At 40.3% G+C, this 19,878-nt stretch overlaps 3 protein-coding genes across 5 annotated transcripts in view; 1 reads left to right on the top strand and 2 right to left on the bottom strand.

Moving 5' to 3' along the window:
* Positions 1-3,224, bottom strand: part of IFTAP (intraflagellar transport associated protein) — a 58,189-nt gene extending 54,965 nt beyond the window's left edge. For 2 of the 3 annotated variants that reach the window (XM_082410578.1, XM_082410579.1), the window contains exon 1: positions 3,086-3,224. The gene's annotated coding sequence lies outside the window, so the exon portion shown is untranslated. The remainder of the gene's footprint in view (positions 1-3,085) is intronic. The other variant, XM_082410582.1, reaches the window with a different exon arrangement.
* Positions 3,225-3,320: 96 nt separating this feature from the next.
* On the top strand, positions 3,321-5,146 carry RAG2 (recombination activating 2; the record flags this gene model as incomplete). Its single annotated transcript, XM_082410510.1, has 1 exon — positions 3,321-5,146. The coding sequence occupies exon 1, from the start codon at positions 3,563-3,565 to the stop codon at positions 5,144-5,146; it is 1,584 nt and encodes a 527-aa protein (XP_082266636.1). The 5' UTR covers positions 3,321-3,562.
* An 11,138-nt stretch (positions 5,147-16,284) lies between these two features.
* Positions 16,285-19,416, bottom strand: RAG1 (recombination activating 1; the record flags this gene model as incomplete). The annotated part of the gene is made up of 1 exon (XM_082476792.1): positions 16,285-19,416. The coding sequence occupies one exon, from the start codon at positions 19,414-19,416 to the stop codon at positions 16,285-16,287; it is 3,132 nt and encodes a 1,043-aa protein (XP_082332918.1).
* Between the last annotated feature and the right edge of the window lie 462 nt (positions 19,417-19,878).

Genomic DNA, 19,878 nt, shown 5'->3' with positions numbered 1-19,878 from the left:
AGCTTCACAGTGAATAAATGAAAATCTCCCTGCTGAGGAATGTTAGCATGGGGTTGGGAGACTTGTATAAATTTATTGGTCCTATACTTCTGACCTTTAAAAAGAATCTTTAATGTGTTGACTTTGAAACTTCTTTCAGTCAAAGAACAGTGTCATTTTTTTCAAAATCTGCCTGTGTTTATCTGGCCTATTTAAAGAAAACCACTTCAGTAGATTATTTTAGTTCTAGTGTCACCTTTTAAAAACTCATTTAAAAACCAAGATGTGATGAATAGAGTCATAGTAAAACTGTGGAAAATATACTATAGTCTATTCCTGTGAAGACATATTTAAGTTAGCAAAGCAAAATTGCAAAAACTAAACAAGTATGGAATAATGTGAAAACACTTTCAATGTTCTTGTTCATTCTTTAAATACATAAGTCATCTGGCCATAGTTTAAAATGAATAATCTAAAAATTAAATACACAGATTCTTGAACTGTGTTACATGAAGAGGTAATTCATCTTAACAGTAATCAACTTTACCACTATTTTTAGGGCCCTGAAATTATGAGGTGAGCCAAATAGCAGGGCACCAAAGGGAGAAAAGGTCAGAAATCTTTGGGGACCCAAAATAAGCTACAAAAAGGGGTAGTATTCCTTATGTCTTGCCCAAGAAAATATTTCTGTTTAATCTACAATAACCGTGTTTTCACTTATGAGAAGCCAAAATCCCTATGAACTTTAAAATGAAGCCAATAGGTTACAATGAAAACTTCTTAATTTTCCATTTAAAAGCAAATGTTCTTGTTGTATGGTCACCCCTTGGGATCTGGGACCCATTACCTCTGTAGAGCTTGCTTTCTATCCCAATAATGGTCTTCACAGGTGTTTACAACAAGCAGGCTTTGGTGCTCCCTCAGCCCAAAAGTGAGCAACTCTCTAAAAATCATCACACATCATGCTGAGTGTAATCACATATGGTTTTCCTTTACTAAATTGAGCGCCAACAATATTTCCTTTCAGTTCCTATGGACAGCATTTTCTTAGTTGCACAGATGCCTTCTCTCATGTATACCTGGATAGGCCACGAGTAAATAAAACACTTGCCCAGGTTATTTCATAAGCAAGGCAAGTTGCTGAACCTACAAACCACCATGGTCTGAGGAAGAAAAAGGATTGCTTTCATAACCTTAGTAATAATCCTTCTCATTCACCAGTTCCTCACTTGGTTTAATAACCCACAAGATGATTATTAAAATATCACACCTTGAGGACTCTCCCAAGTAAGCTAAACATAAGTAGAAGAGAATAATTAGCAATTAATTACACCTGATCTTCAAGGCAAACAGCCCCACCAAGATCTCATTAGACTGACCATAAACTCCACAAGGTCCAAAGAACCTTTGCAGGAGGAATAAAAATAAATTACAGCATCAATTAACATTTATTCAATACTTATTATGTGCCAGCACATATGATCACATATGTGCTATGTGATTTACATGTGTCATCCCATTTATTCTCAAAAATAACTCAATGAATAGGTACTAATATTATCCCCATTTTGCAGATAAAAAAAGAAAAGAGACAAAAAACTTGCCCAAGATAGTTACACAGCAAATAACGTTTAGAGCCCAAATTTGGACTCAGACATTCCAACTTCAGAGTCTGCATATTTAATGAGGGGTTAGAGAAAGGGTAACAAGAAGAATGAAATATTTCCTGTTATTTAAACTGAACCCACCAGCAACTCCTCTGTTGTATATGTTTATCCAATTCTCACTAGTCTCAAAAATTATCAGTCTACACCCACTAACCAGATTCCCAGATCCTAAAGCCCTTCTAATCATCTCCAACATCGTAAACATCATCTGCCACAACTGGCAGGTAACTGTGCATTAACAACCTTACTTTTTATAAGTTCAAGCATAATCGTCACAGCTATGACCTACAGCGTACAAAGCCCTGTCCTAAGTGCTTTGCATGTATTAACTTACTAGTCACAACTTACATCAACCTGTTAGGTAGGTAAAATTATTATTTCATTTTACAAATGAGGAAACCGAGACACAAACCGGTTAAATTACTTGCCCAAGGTCACACAGTAAGTGACAGAGCCAGGATTTGAATCCAGTCAGCCTTCAGAGTCCATACTCTTAGACACTGTTTTATACTGTTTTTGAAGCATATTAATAATTTATTCTTAAAAGTCAAGGAATCTGTGCTATTTTGTTTCCTTTAATCTTTAGTGCCTAGGACCTCACTCTGCAAACAGGTGTGCATTTCCCATTAAGGCTCCTGACATCTCTCCAAGGTAAGTAATAATTTTTCTAAAAATTAAAATTTATCAAGCTTACTCCATCTAATAAATACCTGTTTTAAAAAATCATACAAATATTACATTCTGAATAATTCTGGTACCTCTTTGCTTAATGCCTGCTTACAACAGAATTACTAATTACTTCCAAGGTTCTGGGGCTGGAAAGAGAGATCTGAAATAACAGTCACTAACTCTATTTTCTTATCCAAAAAGAGGGAGGAGTGGGGGCGGGGGAAGGAAGGGAGAAGGAGAGGTGTTTAGGAAACTTCTCTGCATCCCTAAAAGAACTCTAAAAACCGGAGCAAGAGCAGCTGAGAAAACAAATGGCCTTTGGCGTGGTATCCGCTAAAGTCTCATTACTGTATTTCCATGACTAAATACAGGAGTGGTAAAAAACCATTATCAGGTAAATTCTCCCCTGCACTCCAGGTATTCAGAGGCTAACCTTTCGGTTCCGCAAAATAGTCATGGCTTTTTATTCTCTGTGCCCCCGTCAAACCCCCGCCCCATTAACCTAAGGAGACCCGGGGGTGCAATTTTGAGTCGAGCTCCAAAGCTCCAAAGAAGTCCGTGAGGACACCTGGGCCGGGAGTCTCTTCGGGCTGCGGTTTCCAGGCAACCCCGCTCTGGCCACAATCAGCCCTGCTTCCTACTGGGTCACTTGTTAATAAGAGTCCCCAGGAGAGGCTCCAACAACACCCGGGCGGGGGTAGCCAGACGCAGCTCCCGGTGCCGCAGCTTTCCCGTAACCCGGATATTTGGTCTGAGTCAGCCATTCTCACCTCTTCTTCCCTAGTTTTACGTCTCGGCTCCCATCTAGTCACTTCGCATTATTGGCGTCTTTATTCAGACAGACTCCGCTCGCGGAGCCACAGAGACAAACTATCGTAGCCACACATCCCATAGAGAACGGATTCCTGGGAAATGTAGTTCTTTCTGCTGACAAGCAGTGAATCTTTAAGGGAAAAGGACTACAATTCCCAGAAGTCTAAGGGACGCTAGTCCATGTCTAAAATAGGTCCCAGCTTCTTGAATGGTATTAAGCTGGAAGGTTCTGTTTCTCTTTGCTTACCTAGCTGCCTGAATTTTTGCTATTTTGCGAATTCAGGCCACTACGAGCTTGTGGGACAGCTCTTTTTAAAACATGCTTCTTACGTGTGAGGGGATCTAAACACAGTGATTTTATATGAAGGGATGTAGTAAGGCCAAAAAAATTTTGTAATTCTTTCAGGTAAAAGATCTATCCACGATCAGAAAATATGTCACTACAAATGGTAACAGTCGGTAATAACATAGCCTTAATTCAACCAGGCTTCTCATTAATGAATTTTGATGGGCAAGTTTTCTTCTTTGGCCAAAAAGGCTGGCCCAAAAGGTCCTGCCCCACTGGAGTTTTCCATTTTGATGTAAAGCATAACCATCTCAAACTGAAGCCTGCAGTTTTCTCTAAGGATTCCTGCTACCTTCCTCCTCTTCGTTATCCAGCCACTTGCACATTCAAAGGCAACTTAGAGTCTGAAAATCATCAGTACATCATCCATGGAGGGAAAACACCAAACAACGAGCTTTCAGATAAGATTTATATCATGTCTGTTGTTTGCAAGAACAACAAAAAAGTTACTTTTCGCTGCACAGAGAAAGACTTGGTAGGAGATGTTCCTGAAGGCAGGTATGGTCATTCCATTGATGTAGTGTATAGTCGTGGAAAAAGTGTGGGTGTTCTCTTTGGAGGACGGTCATACATACCTTCCGCCCAAAGAACCACAGAAAAATGGAACAGTGTAGCTGACTGCCTGCCCCATGTTTTCTTGGTGGATTTTGAATTTGGGTGCTCTACGTCATACATTCTTCCAGAACTTCAGGATGGGCTATCTTTTCACGTCTCCATTGCCAGAAATGATACCGTTTATATTTTAGGAGGCCATTCACTTGCCAATAACATCCGCCCTGCCAATCTATACAGAATAAGGGTTGATCTCCCTCTGGGCAGCCCAGCTGTGAATTGCACAGTCATGCCAGGAGGAATCTCTGTCTCCAGTGCAATCCTGACTCAAATAAGCAATGATGAATTTGTTATCATTGGTGGCTATCAGCTTGAAAATCAAAAAAGAATGGTCTGCAACATCATCTCTTTCGAGGACAACAAGATGGAAATTCGTGAGATGGAAACCCCAGATTGGACCCCAGATATTAAGCACAGCAAGATATGGTTTGGAAGCGACATGGGAAATGGAACTATTTTCCTCGGCATACCAGGAGACAATAAACAGGTTGTTTCAGAAGCATTCTATTTCTATATGTTGAAATGTGCTGAAGATGATGTGAATGAAGATCAGAAAACATTCACAAATAGTCAGACATCAACCGAAGACCCAGGGGACTCCACTCCCTTTGAAGACTCAGAAGAGTTTTGTTTCAGTGCAGAAGCAAATAGTTTTGATGGTGATGATGAATTTGACACGTATAATGAAGATGATGAAGAAGATGAGTCTGAAACGGGCTATTGGATTACATGCTGCCCTACTTGTGATGTGGATATCAACACTTGGGTACCATTTTATTCAACTGAGCTCAACAAACCTGCCATGATTTACTGCTCTCATGGAGATGGGCATTGGGTCCATGCCCAGTGTATGGATCTGGCAGAAAGCACACTCATCCATCTGTCAGAAGGAAGCAACAAATATTATTGCAATGAGCATGTGGAGATAGCAAGAGCACTGCAAACCCCCAAAAGAGTTCTACCCTTAAAAAAGCCTCCACTGAAATCCCTCCACAAAAAGGGTTCTGGGAAAATTATTACTCCTGCCAAGAAATCCTTTCTTAGAAGGTTGTTTGATTAGTTCAACAAGAGCCTTTCAGATTCAAGTGTGTCAAATTTTTAAACCTATTTTAAAGAATCATAACAATGATAAAATTTATGTCCCTATTTTTGTTTACTGAAAATGTCTAATGTTTTCTTTTAGTTATACGAATGAAGTGCCAGGGAAAAATGCTTATAATACAATTCTAACTACAGTCATTGTATTTAGACCTATACAGGACCCATAACCTATATTTTGAAAATATTTTACTCAGTTATCTTAATGAGAATTTATCTGAATTTTTTATTCAAGGAATCTTAAACACAGAAGCAGTAATAATAATCAAGGTATGCTTATATCCCTTATAGGACTTTTGATAACAAATAATCCATAGAGCAGTTAAAACAAATTTAACCAGTAAAGAAACTAACACTCAAAGAAATTAAATGAATTATTTTGTGAACTATAGCAATTTGGTAGTTGACGAAAAACTAAAACTGAATCACCTGTATCCCACACAAATGTTCTTTGTACACCTCTAAGATGGCCACTTGACTATGCCCATGTACAGAAAATGCTATGAGGAGCTAGGTAGGTAGGTAGGTAGATAGATAGATAGATAGATAGATAGATAGGAAGAAATAAATAATCTCCATTGACATGAAGGAAGAGAAAAAGAATCTACATCGTTTGTTACATTTTATCAAACTATCCACATGCACTTTCTTCAAAGGATTTCCCCCTCCCCATCATATGGTCCACAGATGATGAACCAAAGCTAGGCACTTGAACCAATTCTTTGAGAGATTGAATGAAAACTGCAGTCCACTGCTTCTTAGCTCTCTGAAACAGGGCACTAAGAAAGAACCACCAAATAAATCTCATGGAGAGGTTATTTCCCCAAGTAATATTGATTACTTACCCAAATAATAAAAGTTTAGAGAATTTGATAAAGTTAACAGGTAGATGATTTTAAAAGAGAAAAAAAGAAATGTACGTGTGTTTATGAGTCTAGTTAATATGTGGAGTTTGCTGCCAACGAAAGTTATAAAATCAGTGAGCTTGCTAAGGTTCAATTAGACACTTGCTAGAATTGAAATTAAAAGGACTGTTAATTTTGAGGCTTCACAATATCAATTGATAATTAGATGACCTTAGATACAAATGTCTTCCCTCCTGGAATATTTTTCTGGAAAAGCATTTCACTTTAGCCTAAGAGCTTAAACCATAGCCTCTTATTCATCAGTTTTCACTAAGAGTCCACAGTGTATAAGTTCTTATTGCCAAATTTAGGGGAAATATGAACCATACAGGAGATGAAATCCTGGAACAAAAGTTCTTCTGCTAATAGTTCCATGTTTCAGATACTGAAATTAATTTGAAAAAATTAAATCATGTTCACTTTGTTTCAGTAATGTTGCTTGATGAATATACCTTTTGAATAATTTGCTGTACCATTGTTTTGATTTTTGTTGTTTCCATCACCTATATAAAACTAATAAAATATGAAAATGTCTTCTGTCTATATTGATTTATTTCAATTATTAACATTTGTAGTTACCTAGTTGCAGGCAAAATGATACTGTTTAATTTTCTCAGGAGCTCTCTGTTTTATTTTTTATCTATTAGTAGAAAGTAGCACAAGTTGGAACTGAAATATCCTCCACAGGGTTCAAAAGGGTTATTCCCTCAAGTACTATATACGTTCTCTTATCTTGACTTGTCTTCAGTGACCAAGTGGCTAAAAAATAATTACCCATATTTGTTTTGTAATCAGTGAGATCAACATATGGTAATCTGAGTGATTCAATGATAAACTCACTGGGTTCTACAGTCAAGCTCAGATCTCATTAGCATAGCTGTTTGTGTGTGTGTGTGTGTGTGTGTGTGTGTGTCAAGAGCAAGTACTTTGGTTTTACTTACCATAAATTTTTGTAAAAATAGGTCTTTTAAGTCATCTCACCAATGAGTCCACCAGATGTGATTTTAAGATAATAAGGTTTCTTTTCTACTAAGCACATGCAAACTTTCAAATGAACCACATTAGAAGAGTATTCACTTATCCCAATGATATAATGCTTTTGCCGAAAACATTTCTAGGACTCACTTTTCAATCACCGTCAGAGCCTATGTTTCATTCCTTTGAAGATACTCAATAGTTAGAGATGGATTTGGTTTCTGGAAACAGACAAATGTCCAAAGTCTAGTAGGGTGTAACTCTCAGTATTATTGGCACTTTAGGCCCAAAAATGAAGTCTGAGATAACAAAATGGGTTTTCTGATATACCTCACAAATAGGTCCTAAAGGTAAGTCCCAAAACGCTTTACACAAGAATAATATCAATAAATAAGTATATGGCTTTCCAGAGTGACTATTTTAAGGGACTCTACTCATCTACAAGTACAAATGAGTTCAATGTGTTAGGAGGAGGGAAAGCATAGTGGAAAAGGAGTAGTTAGTCTAAAGGGTGAGATGAAGCTTGTCACGTTAGAGGAACTGAAAGAACACCAGTCTGGGGAACACATAGTAAACAAGGGGAGCATGGAGTGGCATAAGCATGGAGGGGTGAGCAGGGCAGGGGCCCCCAGTTTTTCATCAGTACAATAAAATCACATACAATTTCATTCCTATCATGTTGACCTGTCCCCTACTGCTTACCTCTCTGTTTTACTACTCTCTTCACACTTTGTGCTCAGTCTCCAAAAATGCTGAACTGATAACATTTCTGGTGAGCAGCCCTAGTCGTTTCACAGGTACTCAGGGCCTTGGGGCAACCCATTCCTTCTGCAGAGCACACTTGCTCTCCTGCACTTTATAGCACCTGCCAATACCCTAGTCCATCTGGCCCACTCCTATCCACTCTTTACATCCCAGTTCAGACACCTGCTCCTCCTCCAGGAAGCCTCCTCCGAACCCCGTCACCTCCTTAATAGCTGTAATGCTTACAAATCTCTGCTGATAGAGTTACAAGAAATAAAACTGTATTTTTCTATACATCAACTCACATTACATTATGCATCCCTTTTCCTGTGCGTTGGAAATTTAGTTTTAATAAATTTAGAGTTCTCTGTGTTCACCCAACTTTTTCTCCAAGTTCCAGAAGAAATATAATGCTGAGGTGTCAGGAGTAGGAACGAGTGAGGGTGAAGTGTCTGGTACTTAGGGTCATTGACCCGCCTCACTAGCTGCTTCTCAACATCCACACTCCCACCTGGCCTGAGGTTAGCTTGGAAGATGACTCCTGGGTTGCACCTCAGCCTTAACCACAAGGTATTATAAGGTCTAGAATGCTCTCTCTCTCTCTGGCTCGTTCTCTCCCTCCCTCTCTCCTTCTCTCCCTCTCTCCCTCTCTCTCTCTCTCTGTCTCCCACTTTCAGGTCCCTTCTGGGATCACATGATGAGGAGATCTTTCTGCCCCTTCCTTTCCCAGCATGGCCACAGTTCTCTCTGTGAGACCATCTAGGACTTGTCTATTTTCTGTACCACTCCTGGGCACATCTTCCTGCTCCTGCACCTTTACTGGGTCACAGAACCTCTTCCCAAGTTTCTCTGGCTAAACCACTTCATCACCATTTGCCTCTGAAAGTCACTTGCTTCTTCCACTCTGTCAGGAAAGTGAGGTGCACCTTCGCTCTGCTCCTGACTTCCCCAAGCTTATCTGGGGTTTCTATTGTTCTCCCAACTCCACAGCTCAACCCAAGGTATAGGATACTTTGTAATTTCTATATACCTAGTACTTAGCATAATGCCTGGCATATTGTAGGCATTTAAATTGTCATTGAAATGAATTGAATTAAATTCTTCAGTGAGTTGCATCTGTATTCCAGTATGGGCAGTCAAAGTGACTTATTCATTGCCTAGCTTAACACTGATATAGATATTTAGAGTAAAATAGAGTGAATAAATTATACTAACTGAATAAGTAAGAGATGTAAGAATAAATGGAACCAACAAACCTCTGAGTGACCCCATAGATGAGAATAAGAAAATAAGTATTAGTCAGGATAATTGACATTGGCTGTGGTAACAAAAAAATCCCAAATACCAGTAAATTGTCACAAAGTTTATTTCTCACTCAAGCAGATTGCAATGCAGGTTTCCCTTATTAAGCTATCCATCTGAGTGGCATTCCTCCAAGATGTGTCCCAGAGAATCAGGCTTTTTCTGTTTGGCAACTCTACCATCTTCATCTTTATCTTGGATCCTGAAGACTTCAGATACAAGGAAAAGAAAGAACATGGAGAAGGCACACCCTCGTGCAAATGTTTCAGACTGCAAGTGATAGATTATTTCCTCTGACATTCCACTGATTAAAGAAACAAAAAAACAAAAACTAGTTGTATGTCCCCACCTAGATGCAAAGGGGCTGGGAAATGGGAAATATAGTTTAACTGTGTGCCCAGAAAAGGGAAATGGATGTGGTAAGCTTGAAGCCAATACCTGCTATAGCATATATGTAAACAACCAGATGAAAGTCACAGTACCTTGAAGTAATAATGAAGGGTACTAACAGAGTCCTGTTAAAGTAGAAACAAAGCTCCATGCTCTGCAGACTCATTGCCCCTGTCTGTATTATCTTGTGCTTAGACTGTTTAAACAACCTCCTGACTTGGTCTCCCTGACTCCACCATGGCCCCTCCAATCATCTGACTGTTCTGAGACCACAGAAATCATCCCAAAATGACATCACATAAGTGAAAACTTTCCTGTGATTCCCCATCTCCCATGAGGAAAAAAGATCCAAATGCCTCAGTATTATATGGGATGATTCTCTAGGCTCATCCCTCCTCTCCCTTTACCCATTTTGTACATGATTCCCCATGAAAGCTGAACTTCTTCCATCTGGCAAACCCTTTCCCCTGGTGAATGATTACCATCCTTCAAGATTTGATTCAATCTTGAGGTTCTCGGTGAAGACTTCAGCCCAAGCAGAGCAAAGCACTCACGTTTGTGGCCAAGCCATCCCTCTTTCTCCACTGTTTGTCTTCATAGCATTTATCCACTTACATGACATTTATATGCCTGCCTTCTCTATTTGGCAGTGGGCTCCTAGAAAGCAACTTTGTATCCTTAGTACCAAGCATGGTTTCTGCTACATTATAGTTGCTCTGAAAATGTTTCTTGAATTAAGCTCACTGAATATGAACTGAAATGTACTCACTTCTGCAGTTGTCTTTCTATCTTTCCAGTCTTTAATAAATGAAGGATGAGATATGGAAATAAATCTGTGTTCTAAATATCTTGATCAATCAAACTATCCCATCTCATAGAACTTGGGAACAAAAAGTATGGTGAAATTCACAGAAAGAGATGAGGTGAGGTCTTGGGTTAAAATTATTCTCTTTTCTAGTGAAAAGAGTTCACAAAGATTAGAATGGATATCATGGTATATTTAGATAGAACAGGCAGTCATTCTAATCCACAGTGCCAAGAATTCCAAATTATTTATATGCTACCAAATTCCATTCCAGTATAGAATATCGCTTTTTGTCTTGGAATTTACCATTTCCCAAACCTAATTCTGTCAGGAAACATCTAATATAGCCCACTTATTCCTAAGAGAACTAATACCTCATTCTGAAAGCCAAGAAGGAAAGGAAAGAAGGAAAAATGTCAGGGGAAGAAATGCTAACTTTATGAACAGGTGAGGCTGTCAAGTTGAGGATACTGCAGAATCTCCCTGCATCTTCTCCAGCCTGGAGTTGGACACAGTCTCCTAATTAAGGGAGTGAGACATATGAATTAGCAGGCAGTGTGCAACCGACGTCAAAAATGTTTGAAATAGTGACTCCATCATTTAAATTTATATGCATAACCTTCTCAATCTTGGAAATCCTTTCACATTTAATACCTTCCAAAAGCATTTCACTTGTGTCCCTCTCCTGGCGTGGCATGGATTGCAACAGTTACCTGCCTCAAACTCCTCAATGGTTTCCATTTGCACTTGGGGTAGGATCCAAAGTCTTTACCAAACCACAGAGTCCTACATGATGAGGTATCTGCCTGATTCTCTAGACTCATGCAGCACCCTCTTCCTCTCTATCTGCTTCTACCACACAGACCTTCCTTCAGTTCCTAAAACATCTCCAATCACTCTCCCACCTCAGTCTTCCCATAGGCTAAGTTGGCCCAGGTCTATCACCTCTCACCTGCCCTCACCCCACTCACCCTACCAGCCTCCATTAAAGATTCCTTCTTCCTAGACACTTCTCTGATTCCCCAGTTTAAATTCCATTGTCTTACTGTACTTTGATTGTACCTAGTACTTTTCCTTCATAACACATACTACACTGTGGAGTCATGCATTTGCTAGGCTTACAGTTGATTCAATGTCTACCTCCACACAGTTCTTTGTGAGCAGAAACCATCTGTGTTCACCACTATATCTCCGGCGTGTGCCAAGCACACGTTGCCTGCTCGTAGAAGACATCCTATAAATATTTGTTTTAAAAATAGGCTGAAGTAGTTACAAGGGGTATTGGGAATGATATAGAAATTAGCTGGACCTTAAAGTGTGAGGAGATGCTTCATTCTCAAATGCAGGGGGTAATGTTCAAATACTTGGTCAAAGGGTACAAACTTTCAGTTATGAGTAAGTTCTGAGGCTCTAATGTGCAGCTTGGTGACTATATTAGTGACACTGTACTGCCTTGTACACTTAAAATTTGTTAAAAGCGTAGATCCTAAGTGTTCTCACCGCACGCACAAGAGGTAACTGTGTGAGGCACTGGATGAGCTAATTAACTTGATTGTGAAAAGTATTTTACAATGTATATTTATATCAAATCATCACTTTAAATATATACAATTTTATTTGTCAATAATACCTCAGTAAAGCTGGGAAAAAATAGTACAAGGCAAGGATAGTAGGAGTTTTTTAAAAAAATCAGTGAAAGAAGAGGGTGCTGGAGCAGGTCCTTAAGGCTCCCTGCTGTGCCGAAAGTTAACTTGTTAGTTGTTGGATCTGAGTTCCTTGGGGACGAGGCGGGGGAGGGCTGCAGGAACAGGGCCTTTGGGGAACAGGCTACCTACCTACAGGTACAAACATATTTCGATATTAAAAAAACTGGTATGGTTGCATGGAAGCAGCTGGGCTAAATCTGTGTTCTGAGTAGGAGGGAGCTTGGACGTCTCCAGAAAGTGGCACTAAGTTACTTGAAATTTCACGGATGATGTGGAGATGACAGACTAGTATGAAGGTAAGATGGACAGAACTAGGGGGAAGATTGCCAAGACGTGGTTCTGCCATTTTCTGGCTGAGATAAGCTTCAGGGACCACATGTATAACATGAAGAAAATAGTGGTACTGACTCCAAAAGGATCCAATGAGAAAACCATATGCAAAGTGTCCACCACACTGTTTGGTCAGTGGTAGCTATCATTACTGTTGTTGTTACTGCTGCTTTTGTTGTTATCACTAGGAAAAGAACTGGTCAAAAGAACCTGGGCTCTAGCTCACTTCTACCATTATCTGTGTGGCCCTGGACAAGTCAACTACTCTGACCAAAATGTTGGTATATGAATGTGTGAATTTTCTGGGGAACAGGGTCATATTTTTATCAGACTCTCAAAGGAGTTTAAATACGACTCATTTTCACATCCTACATTTACCTTAAGTACCTGGAACCAAATTGTCTCTCCTATAGTAGTATAAATTATACTCATTGTCACCATTCTGTTGCTTTTTATTATAAGATCACCAAATTTATTTTGTATTTCCCTCAAAAAAAAAAAGTTACTTCATTTTTTTAAATGTTGCACTCAATATTATTATTTGAATACAAATCACAATACTCACTATTTTCAAATTTTAAACTTTTATTTCAAACACTTAAACATAAAGCTGTTCACAATAACCATAACATTAATAAGGAATGAAAATATTAAAATATAAAAATAATTATTGAAACACATATTTTAATTGAAATCATTTGACATGAAAATACAGGTCCTTTGCATCAAATCATCAAATAAAACCATTGCATCCTGGTACCTGAATTTTTCCCAAAGCAAACACAAAAAATAGAAGAAGAAGAAGAGTCTTGGAAGCCAGTAAACAAACTTTACAATTATTTGTATGAAAACAAAGTGAAGTGCAAATCCACAAAAAGAAAAATCTCACCAAAAACGAATGAGGTATATTTATGTAGATTACTATGGTTAAATGAAAAAAATAAAATAGGGACAAAATACCTACTCTTATTTAAAAAACCTCTTAACATTGAAAGAATAGTACCACCTCTCATACAATAACCAAAGACACATACATATCTGCAATCAAAAATCACTTGCATCTAAATGATGATTCATTTTCCCAACCACCACTGGTGCTTACAAACTCTACCTCCTAGCTGTGTGTAATTTGAATTCTGTTTGATCTAATGTGAGACCCACACGCTCAACCAAAAAAATCTTCATCATCTATATTTTGTGAAAACAAATTGAGGCAAAACTAAATTTCAGTTCACCTGGAAGGAAAAGACATCTTTTCCTCCTGCTCTTGCTTCTTGGTACATATTTATTAATCCCAAAGCACTTTTTCGCCTCATACTGACCATTCATCAATTTTCATCAGCCATTATCACTGGTCCCTGCAGTGCACCTCAGTGGGTTGGCAGGAGAACTTGTAGCATCAGGTTTCATGGGAGAAAAATGCATTGCACTTCTCAAGTCTCAGTCTATACTTAAAAAAAAAAAAAAAGCTCCACTCAGTGTGGTGAATTTCCCTAGAGTGTGTGGCTGCATTTACAGTGGGCATTGTCAAAAATAAAACTTGAATATAAAACCGGGGTCTAGTATATTACAATCTCAACAGTGAGGGCAAAAACAACCATAGGCAGCATTTCTACATATTGAAATTCCTGCAGCCAGATGTTCCTGGGGTTTATCAAAATGTGATCTGATTAAGGGATTTTGGGGAGGGTTGTGCTATAAATCATGCTGTTACTCACATGCATTCAGAATAGTTCCTAAATGCTAGAAAAGTTGAATTTAGTACTGGAAAGTATTTACATTGCCACCAATCAATGTAGTAGAAGTGGGAAAAAAAATCTACAAACCAGCACCAGCATGCTTCAGGGAGTAAGATGATTACATGAATTTAGCTGTTTATTAGTGCAGAGACATGCTGTAAGGATTAAATGGTATGAAGGAAAGTCATGGCTTCAAAGCCCATTTGTTTACAAAATGCAAAACTTAAACATTTTCAAGAAAAAATAAAATTAAAATATGTATATCTTTTTGACAACTAAATTACAAATGTCTTTGTAATTTATGTATTCTGTATATAAAAAGCAAGAAAAACCGCTGTATTTTTTAAATGGAAAAATACCAGGTTCAATCTCTGTAAAAGCACCAAATGCATACCATTTAGGATAATATCACTGATGCACGTTTGACAACCAAATTACAAAGCTCTTTGATATACTCTGTATGAAGAGTGGCAATTAAGGCCAATAAAATCAAAGGAAGAAAAGAAACTAATTAACACTAACATATCATTATGACTCACTAGCATATAAAATCCCACGCCTGCTCTAAACTGCCAGCAATTGGCAATTCCCAAATTTCTAAGGATACAGACAACGGTTTCCAAAAACTGGAGCCACCAGAGGTTTGGGAGGCTCTTGGGAATTTTGGCAATTCTTTCTTCTAGCAAAAGGCCCAAAGCACACCAAGGAATTAAAACCCACCCATCCCTGCCCCCAAGAAATGTAATCCCAAGATTACAAACTATAGTGATTAGTTGTAGATTCTAAACAAATTATATTACTGCCTTATTTAAAAAAAGAAAAAAACAAAAAACAGTGGTTAATTTTCATGGTAGGAACAACGTGGACTTTGGAGACAAAAGGACTGAGTTCAAATTCCAGATCAGGTATGTACCATCCCTGTAACTTTGGGCAAATCATTTAACTCTCCACCAAATGAGAATCATAACAATGCCTACCCCACAGAGTTGTAGTAAGGAAAAATGAGGCAAAATGAATGTGGAAATATTCTAAACGTGGCAAAAAAAAAAAAAACCCTCTACAAATGTTAACTCTTCCACTGTACCACGAGAAGGCTCCATGTAAACTTAGCAGGTGAGAAAAGTACAAAGATATCCTGCTACCAAAATCTTAATATACTGAAAGTAAACTGATCATAATAGAAAAAAATAACACATTGCAAAGGGAAAAACTCCATGAAAACTGGATTTAGTAAAATTGACCCAGGTTTCAAATGAAGAAAACCTGGCAGAAATTTTCAGCAAGACATTGAATCTGTTTTCATACAGTAAACAAAACCAGATTTTAATAGCCTCTGTGGCTTTGAGATTGTATGGAAAAGCATTTGGAGAATCTAAATTAATTAAAAGTAAAAAATAAAAATCATACCTGGCTACTGATCGCTAAGTAAACATGTATTATCACAAGATTTAGTAACCAACTGCAGCTAACAGTTTTATTCTAACTTTGTAATTGAAAAATCCATGGTACCAGATGATCTCCTAAACTCCAAGAGTTACAACAGAGACATCATTTAAATCCAGAAAAGGACTGATTTTCCAAAAATATTCTGGATGTAGGGTATTTCTGCATAAGTGTACCAAATGACAAAATGCACCAGGAGCATTGTCAAGGTCATTGTGCCATACAAATGTAAGATATTATTATTAGAGAAATCTGAAAAGCTTTCCTGAATCTTGTAGAATAAGCCAAAATATGTGAAATTTATAAAATAAATAATTCTACAAAAATGATATAGAAAACACATCTCAATATAAACTAGAATAACTGGGGAGGTGGTGGTAGATGGAAACCACAAGTCAAATTCCTTTCCTGCCTTCACTGGCTGTCCTTTGACAACCTTGACTTTGATTTTCCTGTCACTCGGTTACACATACACATATCTTTGTTCATCTTTGGTCCCCTGCAGTTACTCCTGTTCTCAGCTATTGAGCTTTCAAATAACTGATTTCTCCTGTTGCTTTTCTGAACTCCCTAAACGGCTCAAGCAATCAGCTCACCAGTTATCCATTCCTGACATGGGTTCAGCATCTGTGGCCTCTCCAACCTACCACCGCTTGGGTGGTGAAGCCCCATACACAGGAGTGAAGGGTACCAGGAGAAGGTCACAATGCCACCCAGAGGAAAATTTATTTGCAAAACCAACTCATAAGTGGCTGCCCTGCTTAAAATTCCATTGAATCTTGAAGTTCTGGAGAGTCCTCTAGGTTTAATGAGTCCCCTAAGCTTCCCTGTGAGTTTATGGTAAACCCTGAAGTTTTCAATGCATTATGAGCATTCATAAACTTCTGCAGGTATTTGGAGGTATACAACCAGTGATGTTTCAAGACATCTTCCATTTCGTAGTACTTGGACTGCCTGGCATTCATTTTCCGGAAGCGCCTGAACAGTTTGTTGCCAGACTCATTTCCCTCGCTTGCCCAGGCCCCAATGGAGCCATCCCTCTCAATAATTTCAGGGACGTGAGCCAGGGTTTTGTGAAAATAATTGGTGATTTTGCCCTCGTATCTATACTTGAACTTGGTGGAGAGGAGCTCAGCAAAACGCTGTGAATTGAAACTATACTGGCAGAGGGATTCTGGACACTCCTTAGCAGGGCATGATGATCGCCAGACGGGTTTCATCTTCAAATAAAGGTCCATTAGTTCCCTCAGAGCTTCGTGCCTCTCCTCGGAGGGAATTAATTCACAAACTGCTTCAACCGTCTCTTTGGTCATGAGCTTCCTGGCAAAGTTGCCATTCATCCTCATGATTGGTTTCAGATTCATCTTCTTCCGGAGGTGCTTGTCCAAGGCAGCCTGCCATCTTTTCCTCTCCTCTTTGGAGGCACTGGGGTTCTTATACACCTCCCCTATCTCCAGCTGGAAAATCTTGTAGAACTCAGCTGCGTTGCCGATGTCGCAGTGGAGTGCATCTATGGAAGGGACCGTCTCAATGAAGGGTTTGGCCGAGACCCCCTTCACCCGGTCCCGCAGTTCCTCCACCGTCTCATGGTATGGGTTGGAACGCCAGACCTCATAGCGCTCCAGATTATCAACGTGGCTTCTGGTGATGGAGTGGAAGACAAGATTTTGAGAGGCTTCCAGGCGGGTGGCATCACAAAGCGTACAAATGTAGACTGAGCCCGAAGCCTCGAGGCCTTCCACTTCCCGGACAAGTTTCTCATCATACCCAGTGCCCCTAAAGATGAACTTGAAAGTCCGGAGGATGCCTCCCATCTCAAGCATTAATTTGCCGCTCTTCATGGCCTCCCTCTCGGCAATGAGAGGGCTCAGGATGGCCGTCAGGGTCTCGTGGTCAGACTCATCTGCCAGCATGAGGCACAAGGGCTTGCAACACAGTTCAGAGTTAGGCTTGGCTTCCTCAAACACCTTCACATTCTGTGACCCGTGAGCGATGGTGATTTTCATGATCGTGAAGGAAAACCGAACTGCCTTTTCCGGAACTGCTGGCCCACTGCCGTGCTTCTCGCCCACGTCTCCCATCCCATCACAAGACTCCTTCACCACTACGGTGAAGGGGCCATTCAGGTAGTCGTCAAGGTCTTGGTCTCTCATGCCCGCCAGGATGTCTTCTTCCATGTCCATCAGAGCAGACACCAAAGCTGAATCATAGCGGAAGCGCTTGGCGATGGTGTCCACCGGGTAATCGTCCACAGAGGAGGACAGTCCGGACAATCCATCAATAATGCCCACGTCAGCGCTGGAAGACACGTTCTTCAGAGGCGGCTGCCACTCAAAGGGGTGGTAGCCCGGCAGAAGGGCCTTCTCAGCAGTCCGCAGGGCATGCAAAGGCTGGAAAATCTGCCTCCCCGTGATGGCCTTCACAGTCCTGTACATCTTGTGGTACTGGCTGCAGCTGAGGAAGGTGTTGACACGGATGGCCAAGCAAACAGCCGGCTGCAGGCCGGAGCCTCGTCCCCGCATGATGGCCTCCAGCTCGTCGGCTTGTCTGTGCTCATTCCTTGCCCTCAGAGCCAGCAGGAACAAGGTCAGGCACACTGACTTCACATCTCCACCTTCTTCTTTGTCAGCGAAAGCCTTGACTTGCAGCTTGAGCTCCCTCAGACGGTGCTTCTGAGCCCTCCGGGTCAGGGACAGGAGATGCTGGCGGGGCCGGCCCCCTTTATTAATATGCACGAAAGTCTCTTTCGATTCCTTGTGGCTTGAGACATGGTGATTATATTTTTCCAAGCTGACCTCCTCATTGCACTCTTTGGCTGGACATTTCACCATCAGGGTATTCAAGATGCTCAGAAAAGACTTCACTGGACTCTCCAGGTCAGTAGGGAAGCAGGGGTACCGGCAAGAAGGACAATAGCTTCCCATGACTTTGAGGCATCTGAGAATGCAGATCCTGCAAAATACATGCTTACAGCTGGTCTCTACAGGGTCCGCCAGAATGTGTTCACAAATTTGGCAGGAGATAGATTTCACAAAGTGCGCCGGGAAGTCCACTGTCAGGAGCTGGGTACTGAGATGTATCTTACTGCAGTTGGCGATCTTCTTCATCAGTTCCTTGTTGTTGATCCTGGCCTGGGCTCTCCTCTTGCACCGACGGACTTCTCGAGCTCGGTCAATCACAGTTCTGAGTTTTTTGCTGAGCTGCGCGCTTGGCTGATGACCCTTCCTCTTGAGTCCCTGACGGGCAGTGTGGCAGATGTCACAGGATGTTGTGTGGGAGGACCACTCCATGGTTGCATTCCTTGGGGAGTAAGCCTCACACGGGGCACTGCTAAACTTCCTGTGCATGAAGCTCCAGCAGTTATGGCAGAACTCAGTGGGATGAATCGAGTCCACGTCGGCCTTCACATCGATCCGGAAAACCTTGGCAATGAGGTCTGGCCAGGACGTGGCCCTCTTTTCCTTCTTTCGTAAAAGGACTTGGGTTTTACCATCCACAGGCCCGTGGACTGGGTATCTTCTATTGTGCCCATCAGCTTTGAAAGGATTCCCGCAGATGCGGCAGAGATGTCGCAGGTTGGCTTGGTGCATGGCTTTGTCTCTTGCTTTCCTGTCATCACGGGATTTCTTCAGAAACTTTGGGTGGGGCTTCAATGCCGGTTGAGTCAGAGCTGGTTTCTGACCACCAGCCTTGTCCAGGACTGCTGGAGACTGCTCTAGAGAGGATTTCCCCTTGGAGGAATCTTGCTTTTCCGCTTGAGCATTTTCAGGCGCCTTTTCAAAGGATCTCACCCTGAATAGCTTAAATTTCCATTCTGAAAATTTAATATGTGGGTGCTGGATTTCGTCTGGGGCGGAACTGAGTCCCAGGGTGGGTGGCAAAGAGACAGCCATGCTGGCTGAGGTACCTGGAAACAATAAAAACAAGTCAGATTAGGAAAAAATTTCAATATCCCACTGATGTACCTTGGAAGGAATACAAATTAGTACATTCAATTATTCACTTATTAAATCATCCAAAAAGATAAGTATTAAACCTCCTATTTTAATATACTATGTTAGGTGCTGATCATATAGCGGAGAAGAGAGTCATTCCCTGTTCTGACAATGCTGATGGTCATTTATACCATGTATCTAATTACATGCAACACCATGGTTTATTTCACATATATATGCACAATCTTATTTTTTTAACTTATTATCTTTTATCGAGGTATAGTTGATGTACATTATTATATATGTACAATATTATTTCCCTTCCAGTGAAACCTTAAGGTCTTTGAGGACAGAATCCTTGAGTGATTTATCTCTGTCTCCCCAAGTTTCCTAGCACACATTATGTGCTCAATAGTTATT

This window comes from Balaenoptera physalus, assembly GCF_965194825.1.
Source record: "Balaenoptera physalus genome assembly, chromosome: 10".
NCBI classification, from domain to species: domain Eukaryota; kingdom Metazoa; phylum Chordata; class Mammalia; order Artiodactyla; family Balaenopteridae; genus Balaenoptera; species Balaenoptera physalus.
This window is presented reverse-complemented; position numbering and strand designations above follow the sequence as displayed.